The following is a 17,599-nucleotide window of genomic DNA, read 5'->3' as shown; positions in this document are numbered from 1 at the left end:
GAGTCATCCTGAGAACATCTGGACGGTTGCTGATATGGAGACACATCCGTCAATTAAAAGCATGGGAGCCAGAGATGATACATAAAATCTGCGGAATATTATGTCGCGCATCACCTGGTGCCGCACACTAGTTGTAACATGTTCTGCTCCTCACCTGTAAATGCCGGAGTCGTCCAACCCAGGGGTGTGGGATCGCCTGTTTGCCTGGGAGGAGCACATGTATTCACAAGGAGGTCAAAATAAGGGAGAAGTGAAAATATTTAGCCCATCTCAGGGGTTGGGGGTGAAGGGTTCATTCAAGAGCATATATACACATATTTTTTGCATTAGCTAATGACCCCACCAGCTGGTCCTTTGGCAATTACAACAAGGTGTATTTTACTCTGCCTTTACCATAGCACTGAGGACAGGGTTTCAAATTGTCACAGGATTCTTTTGAAGTTTTGAATTACTCCTTTAATGAAGGGTTGCATTCAGAAATAGGATTGAGTTTGAGACGAGGACTGAAATTTGGCTTGTGCCCTACTGTTGAAATAAGTGTAAGGTGGATTAAGTTCAAGAGGTTACGACAGGGTTAGAATTGGGTTAGGGTTAAGGTTAGGCATTTAGTTTGGATGATCAGGGTTTGAGGGAATGCTTCATGCCAATGTTTCACCTACTTAGATAGAAGTACAAATATGTGTGCATGCCCCTGTGTGTATGTGTGTCTATGAGTGTGCGTGACTGTGTGTGATTACATTACAAAGTGATCAAAGGGCTCACCTTGATTTAAGCCTTTCATTGTTCCATCCTCGCTGGCCCGGAGTTTACGACCTCTGTGCGACCTGCTCTTCATTGAAACCAGTTGTTTTTGTGTTTGGCCTGAAGGCTGATAAAAATACTTTCAAACAAAAGCATGTGCAGAGAACAGAGCTTATCTCTTTGAGTGAAGTGACAGAACGGTGTTTTCCACACTTAGAGAAAATACGGCATCATTAAAGAGCCGAGGGTTTGATTCCCCTCGCCGCTTAACTACAGCATACAGTGTCACTGCTGTCTTCTCCTTCAGTAAATCACTGGGTTTATCTTTGCCTTGAGGACAATTATAGTTGTTATGGTCTTTGGAAACTTAATGATGTAACTGTGCCAGCCAAGAGCAAGCCTGTTCATTTAAAGACTACATGAGCTGGACGTGTATGATTCACCTGCAGGTTGGATGTACAGTGTCCTGTGGTGGTGCCTGCAAAGAGGAACAACAAATTAAATTTATCGTAGTAATTTAATTATTAGTAAATTCATGCAATACAATAAAAAGGCTGGATTCTGTCACTTGAAGCTTATTAAGTTAGACTTCTTAGTAGGACAACATCATTCCTAGATTTTTCCTCTTTGTGGTTTGCATTTTTTATGAGTCAGATTAGTATCCATTAGACTGAAGGTCACTTATTCCAATTTTTAAAGAATGTCTTTAGGATAAAGGCTGCAGGAGCCTACCAGTTAAAGAGCTAGAGTTAATGAGGTGTGACAGAATCCAGCGATGGAGCCGCGATAGCGACGTCCTGTCTGTGCACGCACCCGACCAATAACAAGTCAGTCTCAACTGTCAATCGTAATGTTTCAACTTGTTTTGATATCGTCAAACAACTAATTAAGACCAAACTAAGCAGAAAGAATAACAATTAAACAAGCATCAGTGTGACAGAAATCATGTTATAGACAATTTTATTTGACATGTACTCAGAGTTTTTAGTTTGGTCCACTTCTCATCCTATAACATGGAGGAGGTGGGATTAAATGACACAGACATTCATGGGTGTCACTGGTGCTGTTATCCATCATGGCAGCCACGTTCACAGAATCACTTCCTGTTTGGCAATTTGTCATATTCTCTCAGTTTGTTCCATCCATGCTTTATGTTTAGCTGAAACAGAGCTTTTATTTTTGAAAAGTTGTGAAATGGGTTCTGAATATTTTGCCCAACAGACCTCTGAAATAAAAAACACCAGGAGCTAGGTCAATCGTTCAGACTGATATGTAGGCCACACACAAAAACATAAATAAAGCTAATTCAATGTCATTTTATCAAAAACAATTGACTATAAAATCTTCACAGCAGATAAACCAGGTAGGATGAAAAAACAAACTCTCTGCACCACAGGCTGAATATGAAAAACCCTGCACACAAACAATAGAAAAGTGAGAGTACATTGTTGAGCAGTTTGATGAGAACTTACTAAAACAAAGTCTGGCTAATTCCTTAGAAACCATGCAGTAGTGTAAAGGTCACTCACACCACTGCCATCCATGCTGCCTCACATTGTAACGCAACATCTAGGAAGCTTTGGCTATGGGAAAATATTTTAAACTGGTTGACAGCAACATGCTACAACTCTCCTTTATCACTCCTCCTTGGCTGCTGCCTTCACCAGCATTTTATGAACAGAGTTCCAGTGCAGCTGCCTCCAACCGTTTCACAGGTGGTCGTCAGGAGTAGGGCCAGAGAGAACCTGTCACACAGGTGACAGACATTTACCAGACACAGGCCAACTGTTTCAGGGTCTGTGGTTAGCTAAGATAAGCTGCATATAAATGGCCTTGACGAAAGACTGAACTCAAACATAATTCATTACATATCCGTCTGGTCTGTAGTTATTGGTGGAAGAAAGTATATTTACTCTAGTACAATTTATTCTTTTCTACTTGACTTTCCATCTGATCAAATATGCAAAGAATGTGATCAGCTTACACAATATTTATTCGTTTTATATTATTCTCGATGGTCAGCCCCACTTGATGAATCTGAGATCCCTTTAATCTTCCTAACCACACTCAGCTGAAGTCTTCACTTGCATACATTTTTTCATTGGGCTCACACCCTTTTTCAGATCCTTTCTCAAATAGTTAACACAGATCTCACGTAAAGATCAATTCTATTGGTTTAACTTAGCTAAACCAAAGGAAAATGTCAACTCCCAGTTGCTAGAAATGTCTTGCATAACAATGAGTGTGTAATGCCCCTGTGTGAGGCTCCTTTGCACACATCTCCAAACAGCAATCATTCAGTCTTCACCCACCTCAGTGTTGCTGTTTTCACACATGGAGCAAAGAGACATCTTTTTTTTTGGGTATATCATTGTGTATTTCAATTCATACATTTCGTTTGGTTTCTTTACTGTAATGTTAACTGTATTTCATGGTATGTGTTTTCACAGTTTTACTCCTTTCTCAGCTTAAAATGTTGTTCTGATACAGAGCAATATAGTTTTACCTTCCCCAAGGAAATTAGACATTTGTCTGTTAGCTATGAGGACGGATTACCAGGAAACTGGAAGGATGTGGTATTGGTCAGGGAGGAGCCCATATCAGAACCTTAGTTGCTCTTTCTTGTGCTTTTAAACATTTTTGTAAATTTTTCAGAGAATAATTAGTTTGGTGCAGATCTAAATCCAAATCTGTCTCCAGTGAATTTAAATGTGCTTTCACAAGGTAACTGTTGGGCCTTGGCGGAGGTAAATACTCTATTAAGTGCCATTTAGTAGTCTTTGTATTTCAGATTTTTGGTTTACTTCTTCATATTCGTTTTTTAAGAAACAAAAGCGGGACCATATTGAAAGTGTAAATGTTGTATATTTAGTTACCATAGGTTGTACATTTTAAAGACAAACATAGACCTGAAGATTCAAACGCGTTCATTGAACGATTCCACCTTTATGAGAACGATGAACTGAACGCAACTCAATGACAAATAATGAATTTGAACGGTGAACACGTTCATATTGTAGCGTCCTCGCGTATAGACAACAGGAAACCTCTCTCTTTATGTGTAGCTTTATTAAAGTCCAGCGAACACATCACACTTCTTGTTCGTAACTCTGACACTCCTATCATACACCACTGTATTCTTCACTCCCCTTCCTCATTCACCCTTGATATGCCAACTCATCAGCCAATGAGAGCCGGCCATCCCACAAAACCCTACAGCCATTGGCCTAGAATTGTCACGTGCCCCACCCCTACCTGTTGACTAACGCTTTGGACATTTCAATACTTTCTCCTCAGGGGAGACACTGTCTAAATCGAATGCTTTCATCATGTTGTTGCCCGTAAAATATCCGCGATGTAGCCTAACCTAAACCAACTAACTAGACTTCGCATTACATTACCCATCACTCATGGCACACATATGCAGACCAATCAAGCAACGTTTTCCAAGTGTTTTCTTCTCTGGCCAGTGTCTCAGCTCTGAACCGTAGTATGGAGCTCAGCTCACTGTTCAGGGCCGGCCCTGGTAATGTTGGCGCCCTAGGCGAGATTTAAAATTGGCGCCCCCCAACATACACACGCAAACTGTCATGCATCCCCAAGAACTTTTGAACTGTAAACAGATGCACACACAGGCAGACAAATTTGTAAGCTATAAAAAACAATAAAAATATATAATAAAATATATCTAAAGAGTCCTGTACTGATAGCATATCATGTCATGTCGACACAAATAAACATTAATGATGTCCCCAATTGGGGTGATTCTTACCTCTATATTGTTCTTTCTTCTCCTCCTCTACTTTGCGGTGCTTTCTGAATTGTGCACCTGATAATTTAATCTTTTTTAGATTCATCTTTGACTCTAACCGCAGTCTATAATGTCCCTACTGCTGAAATAAAGTGGATTCACTTGTTCTGACGTTTTAGATCACATCTTTATAAAACACCTCATTAGCTTCACACTACAAACCCTATGGGGCTGGGAAAATCTTTTTTTAGAGAAGATTCCAGTTTCATTCACTAGACTGGCACTCAGTAGAGCTCAACAGAGCCGTATAGGATCATCTCTGATCCATGCAGCTTCCTTCTAACTAGTTGTGTGGTTATTGGTCCAGTAGTTTATTACATAAACCTGTTGACTCACAAATCAGAGATGAAAACATAACCTCCTTAACAGAGGTAATAAAACCTCCACCCATTTATCAAGGAAATGTCTACAACATTAATAATTATTAGAATCACAACAGGAAATTAAAAGTAGAATATCTAAATAGTTGACGGGTAATTTTCTTTTATTAAAATTCATTTATTAAAAGCTAATTTTCCCCTTATATTGTTTTTTCATAAATTGTTTATATTTGTTTATTTTTGTTGTGCACTGATTGCTTGTTGTACATCAAATTGCCCTTGAAGGATAATAAAGATTTTCTTTTATGGACAACTTTAGTTAATCACAAGCTGCACAAACCAAGCTAGAGCAGCAGAGGAACCCAGCAGCCAGCAGGGGGCAGCCTCAGGACATCACAGCAGACTGTGATTCTTGTAAGGCGTTCAAAGACAAGGTTGGAAAAGGTACTGGGTTATTCTCTAATAATCTTCCAGTATCTAAAAGGCAAAAATCTAAAAGTAACTTTTAAGTAAGGCTGTTAAATATATGTAGTAAAGCACAAAATATTTTCTCTGAAGTGTTTATCAAAAGCAGCATTACATGACACGGACACACACACATGATAATTTGGCCATCTTCTTAGTGTGTTTAGTTCTTCAAGACAGTCATCTGGCGGTGTGGCCTAGTTGGTAGAGCTTCCGTTCTCCAACATGAAGGACCTGGTTTCGAATCCCACTCTTTCCAATCTTTAAGCTGGAAATATATCCAACTCTTAAAATTGTTAGGATATCACTTATTAATTGCAAAATATCTTACACTATATAGATTTAACTTAATTAAATATAAAAACAGGGAAAAACTTTACTTAAAAAAAAAACAAAAAAAACTGCGTGCAATTTCTGCGCAATAGGCTTCTGCGCAGATGTGCGCAAAGGGCTTCTGCGCAGGATGTGCGCGCGCAATTTTGTTTTATTTTGTTTTATTTTGTTTTATTTTGTTTTATTTTGTTTTATTTTGTTTTATTTTGTTTTATTTAATTTTTAATTTAATTTTTTTATATTTAATTTTATATATATTTTTTTTTATATTGAATTTTTTCTTCATCATCATCATTTCTCCGTGCTGGTTCAGGGGTAAATGATGCTGGTCTTCACAGGAGATTATGTGTGTGTGTGTGTGTGTGGCCGCGGAGCCTCCCGGTTCTTAGTATTTAACATGGGCGAGGAAAGGAGGCGGACCGCTTTTCGCAGCGCTTCTACCTCCGCTGCGTCCCCGGGGTTAAGAGGATGTTGGTGTGACTTAATGTATTTTTTTTAATTGCATGTGTCACGTCATGATAAATCAGTCTCCTAAGTCGCCTGTACCAGGAGCCGCCACTGTCACTGGTTATCTTGGCTCGCTGTCTGGCCGGTAACCAGTCGTTCGGACCGCTCCGTGAATAAGGAGGAGGAGACGTTTCTTTACTTGGAATGCAGCCACTTCATTTCTCGGATATACAGCAGGAGCAACGCTCGTATCACCTCCAGGTGGTCCGTCACTTGTCGTTATAAACACACTTTTAGCGGCTTTACCCACAATACCCAGATGCACTAAGTCACAAACTACAAACTTTCCTTAAAGGGGCAGGCCATACCTGCAACACAACAGCTCTCCGTCTCATATACAGATGTCAAGAGAAAGCAGAGAGGGATTTTTACACACTGTCTGATAAAGATACCGACAGTAAAGGCAAGGGGTAGTGATGGATAAGGTTTTCTTTAACAAGTTAAGTCTTTCATTCTCACTTTCCACCTTAAAACTATGAAATTAACTGAACTATAAACTAGTTCAGAATTGAAATGGTGAACTATGAACGGAAACTATTAATGTTTACTTGGATGAACTGAACTTTGAACTAGTTCATGAGAGGTGTAAACTTGCACAACACTGATTTTCAATGCATGAGTTTAATGTTTTGTGAGAGTTTGAGAACTTTGTAAACAGAGCGTGTCATTCCTGACTTCTCTTGATGTCAGAGAGGACAAAGCAATCGATACAAACTGTTATCATGAACTCGACCCTTATTTAGAAACGTCATCTCAAGGCCCTTGATGGTGTGTGTGTTTGCGTGTGTGTGCGTGTGTGTGTGTGTGTGTGCGTGTGTGTGTGTTTTTACTGGCAGCATGTGGACAGCAGATGGCGCAGTAGGACGTAACACTGACTGTCTCAAGGTCACTGCAGCAGGCGTCCATCACACTTCAGCAGCCTGGATGCTGCACTGCACTGCGCAGCTGCATGAATCTGCTGTCTTGGGAATGATGAGAAGTCAGACGTCTGGGGAAACCCTCTTTTTTCTCATGGTTGGATTCATCACTACATGAATGGATAACTGCTGCAGGCCTGGTTTTTAACACAAAGTCTCACTCTGTTCCATACTACGGTTTGATTATTGACACAGTATGGTTCTATCCATGGGTACTGGTCAAAGTTAACCGAGTATTGCTCCTAAATTTTTATATTTTTTAAAAGAACAAAAACACATGTATGCAACAAAATTAGCTTAAAATGTCAAAAGTAAAAGCATAAACTATGCAGCGTACCTATTATCAATGTATTAAATCATAGTATGTAATCGTAGTAAGTCAGGGTGGGGCCAATTCTAGCTTCCTTTGCTTCCTCCTGTTGTATAATTGAATTAATAATGGTGCATCATATTTTATCAACAGGTTGATATTCAATACTTCAATACTAATAATACCTTTATTTAAAAACTTTACACAGTTATTTACAAATGCTGTTAGATAAATATAGTGGAGTAAAAACGATGTTTCTTCCTTCCATCATGTAATGAAGTAAAGGTTTGAAGTAGAATAAAAGGTAAAATCACTCAAACTGGAATTACATGATTAGATTGGATATTCAAGTGTCTATTTTCTCTATTTCTAGTTCTTCTTTTTTATTAACACTACATTTGTTCAAAAAACTACTTTACACATTTAAAACATAGGACCCTCTTAGATCATCTTATGTTTTACAGTTTTTCCACAAAAGTAACTAGTAACTGATGATTTTAAGATACATGTAGTGAAGTAAAAACTGAAGTACTTTCGTCTAATGTAATGGAGAAGGGGTATAGAGTAAAATAAAAGGAAACCACCTCAAACTTGCAGTACATATATTTATTTCCTTGAGAAACTGTTGAAACAACTTGTACTCTCCCTCCTTCTTTTCTGCCAGCCTTTCCTGTGGCCATCTTTTGGTTTGCAACCCATCGCTCGAACACTTCCTGTGGGTTTGATCTGAAAATGAAAAGCAAGCACGTCTCCATCGTCTTGTACGTGGGGAAATTCACGAAGGGAAAACGTGAGCGACAATCGTCATGTGACCAGACACCGCATTGGCTCTGCCTGCTGCTCTGCACGTACTCATTCCTGCGTCATCTCTCCGCATGATGCCCCCCCGCCCCCAAAATAAATATATAAAATAAATAAAAACTACGTTACCCACAATCCGCTTCGAATTAAAATATAATACAACGACCCCTCCCTGCACAGCCACACACACACACACACACACACACACACATACACACACACTATGATGAGACGCCAAAAACCCGCATCCCCTACATCCTCTACATCCTCGTCCCGTGAACGTGCGCCTCTCCCCGTCTCGTCCGCCTACCCCAACCGCGTGAGTCAGCGCTCAGCCAATCGCGTCGCTCCGTCTCAACAGCTGCTTCCGGGTTTCCGTCCACTTATCAACCGCTTCGGAGCGTCACGAGCGCCTTCTCTGCCCATCCGCCCGACAGACACACGCAGCACCGACCTTGCACACAGTGAAGGCCTGAAGGTAAAACTCCTGCTCCTCCATTATACCTGTTATCCACCGACCGCTAACGGCGAGCAGCTCCAGGCTGACGAGCTTCTGGTGTTTGACCTCAGAGAGTTTGTGTTGTCGCATGGGGAAATGCTCGTGTTGTGTAAATGTGTACATGGTGTTCTTCTTCATGCTCGACTTTCACCTCAAAGTGTCCTCGTGTCAGCTGATCATTAACTCTGCTCATTTCCTGGGTTTTCATGCGATCCTCGGTTAATGGGCGTGTGAGTGTGTAGATCGTAGCCCTCCGTCTATTTTTAAACGTCAGCTGGCGAGATGTCACTCCATTTAGAGCTGCTGCTGCTGCTGCAGTGTGTGTGTGTGTGTGTGAGAAAGGGGGCGTCAAGTTGCAGCCCCAAATTTCTAGCAGACAGTCATTTCCTCTCTTAAAGAGCCATCATTAGGCCTTACAGGATGATGAAGATGATTAGAAGGATGATGAAGATGATAAGAAGGATGATGAGGATGATAAGGATGATGATGATGATGATAAGATGGATGGTGGTGGTGGTGGTGTCGGGATTTCACAGCCTCCTCTCGTGCTGCTTCAGGCTGATCTACCAGTTGCTTGCAGCAGACATGAAGAGGGGGGTGTGTCCGACCGACAGAGGAAAACTACTGCATGAGGAGACATTACACAATCGTCTGTGTTTCTCTTCCACTGACTGTTTTATAGTCACGTCTCTGCCCAACACAGCTACAGAGGATCCATGCAGTTTACATGAAGTTTATAAAATCGTAATTAATATGCAATAATGATTTGGTGGTTTACCCTTATGCAGCCTAATCCTAATTTGCATGCAAAACATATCAAGTATCGACCTGGAATTATTTATTTATCAGTGGCTGCCATTTTGTGCCACCATGTTATGTCCTTGCTTTCTAGTTGTAGCAATAATCTGGCAGCAAACACCTTGAAATGGAATAGAAGTAGACATGATGTGTTTGCAGTGTGTGCAGCTGCTGCGATGAGTCAAAAGCCTGAACTATCTGTCAACTACGACTCTGTGCCAAGGTCACATTATGTTCAGAATAAAAGAAGTACTGCCCTTCACCACCAAATCTGAGTAGGCTGTTAAAACTTTTCCATTTAGTGCTTTAGTGATTTTACCTCTCGGCTGCAGCCGGTGGCAAGTTTCCACTTTTCAGGACAGTGGATTTTTCCATTGTTTCCACTGTAGTTGCGCTGTAGCTCAGCTGTGGAGGTTGTTCTCAAAGTGCAGTCATGCACGTCCACTGTGGGTTGGTGCACACGTTAGTTCGGGTGATTCAGGGCAAGTTAGATACAACAAATGAAAATCAATAGCACTGCAGGCGTCAGTGCCCGACAGTCTGGCTTCAAAAGCTTCTCTGACCTCCAGCGCTGGAATTTTGCAGAGATAACGAAGGCTTGGGGATATTTGAACTCTACTTAGTCCTGTTTTTCGTAAGAACACACTGATACGTGCACAAAAAGAACATTTACTGCCGAGCCATTCGTTTATCTTATCTTTTTCATCCTTGCTATCAAGTCTTCCTACTTCACTGTTTGACTGTGTTTTGCAAGTATTTTGCAATGCTGTTTTGTAATCTGATACATTAAGTCAACGGTTGGAACTGGCAGAGATTTGCTTCATGCTGCATAAGCCCCGCCTCTCTGTGACTTATATCTCTGCAGTCCTCCCCAGCTCACGTCATCGGCTACGGGGGGTGTGCACGGCCAAGATATATGTTGAATCAGAGGATCCATGAGTGGGTTCATAGCTTGGCTCAGTGTCTCCAAACTCCGACTGCAAATTAGATCACATTTTGTCTCAAGCTTGTCATTGAGCATTTCAAAATTCTGGCCACTCACTGCTGTGACTCACATTCAGTAAGTGACAGTGCAAGGTAACCAGCGTCTGTGTCCACGGCCTGTGGAACTGAACAGAACTGTACCGACCTCTGTTTCCTGTCATTTCCTCTGCAGATCCAGAACCATGTCTATCCTGAAGATCCACGCTCGTGAGATTTTTGACTCCCGTGGCAACCCCACAGTGGAGGTCGATCTGTACACCAAGAAAGGTACTGTATGGCTAATATATACCCCTTTATATACTGTGGCCGAGGCTGGCTCCACTAGCTAGCCTCTTACATACGACCTTAGTACCTTAGCACTAAATATACCTGTCTCCTTGCACTGTGTACCCTGTACAACACTCTGCTCCATATACTGGAACACTTACTCCACATCATATGTGATATGTGTTAATATAAATCATATTGATATTATATATCATTTTATACAATAATATTGTTTTTGCACACTCTGTCTGCATATTCTTACACTCATAGTATATTATATTATCTATTGTATAGTCAAATACTTATATTTATACCTCTAAGATATATCATATCATATTATATCATACTCTTTGTATATATAAGTCTATATACACATATTTATACATGTGTACATGTTATTATTATTATATTTACTATTATTATTATATATACTGTTGCTGCCATTACTACTATTTACTGCTATTATATTGGTATAATTACTATCATATATAAATATATATTATGTTATATTATATTATATACTATATATACTGTACTATTTTTATATACTGTCTAACAATAACATTACCATCATATCATCAGCACTATTACCATCATCTTGCCAATGCACCTTATCTACCTATTTATCTTTTATTTATTTTATTTTATTTTATTCTATTGTGTTGTATTTTATTGTATTCAAATATACCGGCTGCTATGACGACTTAATTTCCCTTCGGGGATGAATAAAGTAATCTATCTATCTATCTATCTTACAAATCACACTTAACTCCATGTACAACATCTACAAGTTCACAAATCATAACTTGGCCTAAAACCAGCAGTTCTATTCATTATTTATAACAAATTTGTATGTGAGAACTAGATAAGTAGTAGATCAGGGTGGTAAAGCCAGTGTGGCTTCCCTGTCGCCTGCCCAGTGCCCAGAGTGGATGAGATCAGATGGTGAATGAGTCAAAAAATAGCTCCTGTAATATCAGACTGCCTCTACAGCATTTTGCTACTGTAATGGTTCCTGTGTGGAAGCACATGTTGCTCATACAGTTTGTGCATCGAGGAAACCAGTGAGTTGAGTTGAGAAAGTTAGAGGTGTCAGGTAAATTAAACCTTAAGTGTGTTTTCCTTATCTAACTGTAGATTACATAATCTGCGAACAAAAAGCGGTGTCCTGTTTAGCACGTATCAAGTTTATTACCCTAGCTAATGGCTGGGCTGTGGTCGAAATGTCTGGCCAGCCGTGTCTGTTCCGAGAGCTGAAACAAAGGAACAGCTCAACCCAGTGCAGTGTCCGGAGAATGTTAATGAAGAAACCTGAATGAGCATTGACATGGAAGTAAGAGGGACAGGCTCCACTGCCTCGACTGCACTGGCTGTACTCTGCAGGCCTAGTGTTGGATGGGCGTGAGGTGCTCCGGTTTACTGTAAATGGAACCTTTACCCCTTGTTTTTTCTTTTCTGACAAGATTCCCTTTTAAGTCCCCCAGGCTTGTTTTGGCATCATCAGCAGCAGCAGCGGCTCAGACTGAAGCGAGCGTGCTGCAGCCCTGAGCACGTCTGCCACAGGAACTGTAATGGCTTCTGCTGTGTTATGTAACCGGGCTCGGCACAGGGATATTAGAAAGCCTCCTATGCTTGTTGCTGTAATGATGCAATTTCAGCGGATTTTATTACTGACTCTTTTGGTTGTTTTTATTTCATAAAGCAAATATAACACATCAGAATATAGCCTGATTGATTGCTCCCAGCACCCCCTCCTCCTCCGGCTGCATTTCCTGATGCAGATGATGCGTTAATCCTGAGCTCTAGGTTTAACCTGCAGCTCTGTCCTAAATCCCCTCAGACTCGCACCGTCTCTGCCGGTCCACCGAGCAGACCCAATGGATCTTTGCTCATCCCCTCAATTCCTACTCACTTGGGTGAATCCAAAATGGAGTCCCTTTCAGTGTTACGGGCCTGGCCGCTTGGCATCCTCCAACACATGCATCGCACATGCTCAGTTGGCAGCCCGTGCTTCCCCTGTTACATAACAGCCAGTGCAACTTTCATCACACATTCTGCATTTCTCATAAGCTGAACTCAGAGGGCATTTTACTTGTTGATGCTCCTTGAATATGAAGAAGTCCGTCCTGTGCTAAATGTCCCAAAGAACACGTTTGTGTTTGCACAATTTGTTATATGAATATATATAGTTATCACAGGTGGTTGGCTTTAATGGTATTGGCTCATATAATAAAATCAAATGGAAACATTTTTCAAACTGCAGTGGGTACTTTGCCGTCTATCCTGGACACGACCCAGTACTTTAGGAAATGACAAACTCCCAAATGCCCTCTCTGTGTCTTCAAGGTCTTTTCAGAGCGGCAGTGCCCAGCGGTGCCTCCACTGGCATCTATGAGGCTCTGGAGCTCCGTGACAATGACAAAACTCGCTACATGGGCAAAGGTAAAGCATCGGTCTTCATTTTCCCCTTTAAAACTTTCCAACCTTATTCTCTTCTCATGTTTAATGCCCTTTCAACACTATTATACATTCTCCCGTCTGTCATCATCTCTTACTTCCTCATTTCTACCTCGTCCGTCTCTCTTTCCTCTGTTAGGAGTCAAAAGAGCAGTTAAATATATAAATGAATTCTTGGCCCCTGCCTTGTGTAACCAGGTAAATAAAGTGGGGAGTCACATGATGACGCTTTGACATATATCAGCAGCATGGAGAATGGACTTTGCCTTTGTAAAACTAACCCTGGCAGGCATTCACAGATGTTCACCGATCTAAAAAGAAAAAATATACATTATTTTATATTTTTCCGCATTACACCCTCCTAAGATGGGATGGTTGCTCTGTGGTCATCTGTGTCGTCTGCGGCTGCATGGTGTTCTTCTGTCTGCATCAGTCACGGTCTGCTTGTCCCTTGCAGGTGTCTCAAAAGCTGTTGATCATATCAATAAAACTATTGCACCTGCACTGGTTAGCAAGGTGAGCCCATTAATTGTTTGATTAATATTACTATAACATTTTTAATATCAGTAGGAACACTGAAAAAAATATATGTAGCTCTGGCAACAGCAGCAGGGACCGTCTCCCAATGACTAACTGTGCAGTTGTGGAAGTGTTAAGAAGTGGCATCAAACTGACACGTTGAGCTGTTTGAGTATTTTACACTGACCTTGTTTTGTAATCTTGTAAATTAAAGGTTGTATTAACAGCAGAGCATCAGTGGTTCTTTAATAATTCTGAGACGCTGTGATTATCCTAACATTATTGTGTGTTCTTCTGAACTAACAAGTTGTAACTAAATATGTTAAGTACTTTTTCATATCTGCATGTACAGTGTAACATGTGATATTGTGCCTAATCCAGAACGTGAGTGTTGTGGAGCAGGAGAAGGTCGACCAGCTGATGCTGGACATGGACGGAACAGAAAACAAGTGTAAGAGGCTACTTTAAGTTGAGCTTAGTGATCTGAAATGTAAACAATACTGTCTACTGACATATACACTTAACTATGAAACAAATTTAATTTTCAACATAAATGTATCCATAACAATTAGGTGTATTCATGTCAAGTGAGCAGAGCTGTTTGGTGGATATTTAAATTTGCACCTTAATTCTGATGGATACATTTATCCACGTTCTGCATACAAAAATTGTGTCAACATTATATATAGCACATTTTCCCACAATGCAGTATTCTGGTAACAATATGTGTGAGTAATCCCAACGTACTACCTGGTGTCTGTTAAGCAGTTAGAACTGAAGTATTGATTTTGGACACTTAATTTTTCAATTTCAATTTTTTCCCATATTCGTGGGGGTTGGTAAATTTGGATATTGAAATAGATTACTTTCATTAATGAAATCATTGTCTTCATTACAAAATTCCACATAAACACCAATAGCCGTTCATAAATTGTGTTGGCATGCAACAGAAAAGTCTGAACTTTATTATGTCAAGATCATGAGCTCCTGATATACATAATATAGAGATATTAGAAGATAATAATATTTTGTAAACGTAACAAAGCACGGTATAATGAAATATATGAGTCTGTCCTCCCTCAGCAAAGTTTGGTGCTAACGCCATCCTGGGCGTGTCCCTGGCTGTGTGCAAGGCTGGTGCAGCAGAGAAGGGCGTCCCCCTCTACCGCCACATTGCTGACCTGGCTGGCAACCCTGAAGTCATCCTCCCTGTCCCTGTGAGCATTATAGTGCAGTTACCAGAGGCTTTTTAAAGACTCTTTTATACCATTATATTCAACTGAGTTTCCTCTCTGCTTCCCATCAGGCTTTCAACGTCATCAACGGCGGCTCCCACGCTGGCAACAAGCTCGCCATGCAGGAGTTCATGATCCTGCCTGTGGGAGCCAGCACTTTCAAGGAGGCCATGCAAATCGGTGCCGAGGTCTACCACAACCTGAAGAATGTCATCAAGAAGAAGTACGGCCAGGACGCCACCAACGTAGGAGATGAGGGAGGCTTCGCCCCCAACATCCTGGAGAACAAGGAAGGTGAGTGGAAACGTCAGAAAGTCATAAAACCTCTTCATTACAAGCCAGTAGTAAGAGTAAAGATCCATCTGAACTAAGTACTTATTTTAAGGGACATTTAGGATTTCATAAATGGAATTGTTGCTGTGTGTCTTGACTTGTCCAGACTGAGTGTCTCTGAAAGCAGGTCATTTCCAGGGAAGTGTTTTACTCATCATCTCACCATTTGCCTGACATATGGTTTCTAAATTAAGGCCTCAGCTCAGCCACGGGTGCTTTGACTGTGACTCCAGTGTCAGGCCAAGATGCTGATATGGCAAATGCCCCAGTGGAGCAGAGAATTCAATGGTGACTTATTTGTGAAAAAGTTGTGATTGATTGATCACATTTTTCTAATGTAGCGTGTTGTTCTCCTTTCAGCCCTGGACCTGCTGAAGGACGCCATCGCCAAGGCCGGCTACACTGACAAGATTGTCATCGGCATGGACGTGGCTGCCTCAGAATTCTTCAAGGGCGGAAAGTATGACCTGGACTTCAAGTCGCCTGACGACCCCAGCCGCTACATTTCCTCTGACAAACTGGCTGACCTCTACATGAGCTTTGTCAAAGATTACCCTGGTGGGTCTTAACACATGTCGTCTGATTTACGGCTGGAAAAGTTTATGTTCCCCACAAATACAACATTTGGCAGATGTCCATTTAATAAGGCAGGAAAAAAGGCAAATCATGAAGGACTCTGACCAAGCTAACAAACATTGTTAGCAGCTATAGCAGGAAGCTATTTCCAGCAAAGAAGCTCTTAAAAGCAATGGCACAGCTGCTTGTAGAGCATGTAACAGCTTGTTTCTGCTGCCCCCAGGTGGCCAGAAATCTCAGTTATTAAGGTCCCAATACTAACCATTGACCATATCTATTTGAAACAATTCTAATGTGTTTGATTAATGAACTAGTGTAACATGTATCTTTCCTTTTTCTTCTCCTACCCGACAGTTGTGTCCATCGAGGACCCCTTCGACCAGGATGACTGGGAGGGCTGGTCCAAATTCACCGCAGGCACCAGTATCCAGGTGGTGGGCGATGACCTCACCGTCACCAACCCCAAGCGCATCGCAAAGGGTGTGGCCGAGAAGGCCTGCAACTGCCTGCTGCTCAAAGTCAACCAGATCGGCTCCGTCACAGAGTCCCTGCAGGCGTGAGTGTCCGCAACATACAGAGCCGTCACGCTTTGTTGCCAAAATCTCAAGGGAGTCAATAAAGCCTCAGCTAACCTAACAGGTTTTCTTTATGCATGTGGGTTTTCATTTTTTCAGCTGCAAGATGGCCCAGAGTAACGGCTGGGGCGTGATGGTCAGCCATCGCTCAGGAGAGACAGAGGACACCTTCATTGCTGACCTGGTGGTTGGTCTCTGCACTGGACAGGTAAAACCCCCACTGATTCATAATTTGAATCTATTCATCAGCTTGGTGTCAGTAACGTAGAGCCTTTTAATCACATATTTGGTTTTTAATGTCAATAATCGTCTCCTCCAGATCAAGACAGGTGCACCTTGCCGATCTGAGCGCTTGGCCAAGTACAACCAGCTGCTCAGGTAAGTTTGAATTGTGTGTTCATTGCTCAATATTGCAGCTTGTCACAGGCTGTAGGTCCAACCGTGCAAATAAACTTTAATCTCTCTCACTCAGGATTGAGGAGGAGCTTGGCGACAAGGCCCGTTTCGCTGGCCAGAACTTCAGACACCCCATCTGAGCAGAGTCTTCCTCCCTGGGCCTCTCTGTGTTCATCGCTCATGACTAACGCCCACACATTTACGCCACACTAGGTCGCCTTCCCTGTCTGGAGAGAAGATTGAGAGAACACAGCTGAAACCCAAGGTCCAAGTCTGTGGTCTGTGGCGTGTAGAGGCTACAGTACATCCCCTAGTCCGACCTCAGTCAGGCTCATCCGCAAACTATGCTTTTGCTCCGGATTAGTGTTGGTCCCTATGTTTGTGTCTGTGTAACCGTGTGAGAGATTCTTTTGTTTAGCTTCTCGTGATTTGTTGTGATTCTTGGTCCTCTTCTTGAGCTACTGTAACTCTAGTATGGCTCTGCCTCGAGCAGTGGTAAAAGTACTGTATGTGCAATGTGTCGCATCTGACAAGGTCTCGTGCTGCTGTAAGCGTTGGAAGAAATATGTATTAAACAATATAGTTTGAAAAGTTTTGTCCTTTTTTATTGTCATGTTGATCATTTTTCTATGTATTTTGCTTTTAATCATCAAATGTGAGTTCCTTAATCTATATCTAGATCTCACAGATAAACCAAGAAAAAAGTTTGAATTTTCTAATTAAATTCTGCAGGTTGCTCACTGTAGCTCATAAAT

General features: G+C 41.4%; 1 protein-coding gene across 3 annotated transcripts; it reads left to right on the top strand.

The window, feature by feature from the left end:
• Nucleotides 1-8,534: 8,534 nt before the first annotated feature.
• On the top strand, nucleotides 8,535-17,435 carry eno1a (enolase 1a, (alpha)). 3 transcript variants are annotated; one of them, XM_062391797.1, is made up of 12 exons: nucleotides 8,535-8,683; nucleotides 10,659-10,753; nucleotides 13,100-13,195; nucleotides 13,668-13,726; nucleotides 14,111-14,180; nucleotides 14,813-14,946; nucleotides 15,036-15,258; nucleotides 15,658-15,855; nucleotides 16,228-16,429; nucleotides 16,548-16,656; nucleotides 16,768-16,826; nucleotides 16,921-17,435. In XM_062391797.1, exons 2-12 carry the CDS (start codon nucleotides 10,669-10,671, stop codon nucleotides 16,982-16,984), a joined length of 1,299 nt encoding a protein of 432 aa, XP_062247781.1. In that variant the 5' UTR covers nucleotides 8,535-8,683; nucleotides 10,659-10,668; the 3' UTR covers nucleotides 16,985-17,435. The 3 variants fall into 3 exon arrangements, with proteins under 3 accessions (XP_062247781.1, XP_062247780.1, XP_062247779.1); XM_062391796.1 differs by lacking the exons at nucleotides 8,535-8,683; nucleotides 13,668-13,726 and adding exons at nucleotides 10,415-10,562; nucleotides 13,350-13,408; XM_062391795.1 differs by lacking the exon at nucleotides 8,535-8,683 and adding an exon at nucleotides 10,416-10,562.
• The last annotated feature ends 164 nt before the right edge of the window (nucleotides 17,436-17,599 follow it).

The sequence above is a fragment of the Platichthys flesus genome, chromosome 7 (assembly GCF_949316205.1).
Source record: "Platichthys flesus chromosome 7, fPlaFle2.1, whole genome shotgun sequence".
Classification (NCBI taxonomy): Eukaryota; Metazoa; Chordata; class Actinopteri; order Pleuronectiformes; family Pleuronectidae; genus Platichthys; species Platichthys flesus.
Note: the sequence above shows the minus strand (reverse complement) of the source record. Positions and strands in the feature narration are given on the sequence as shown.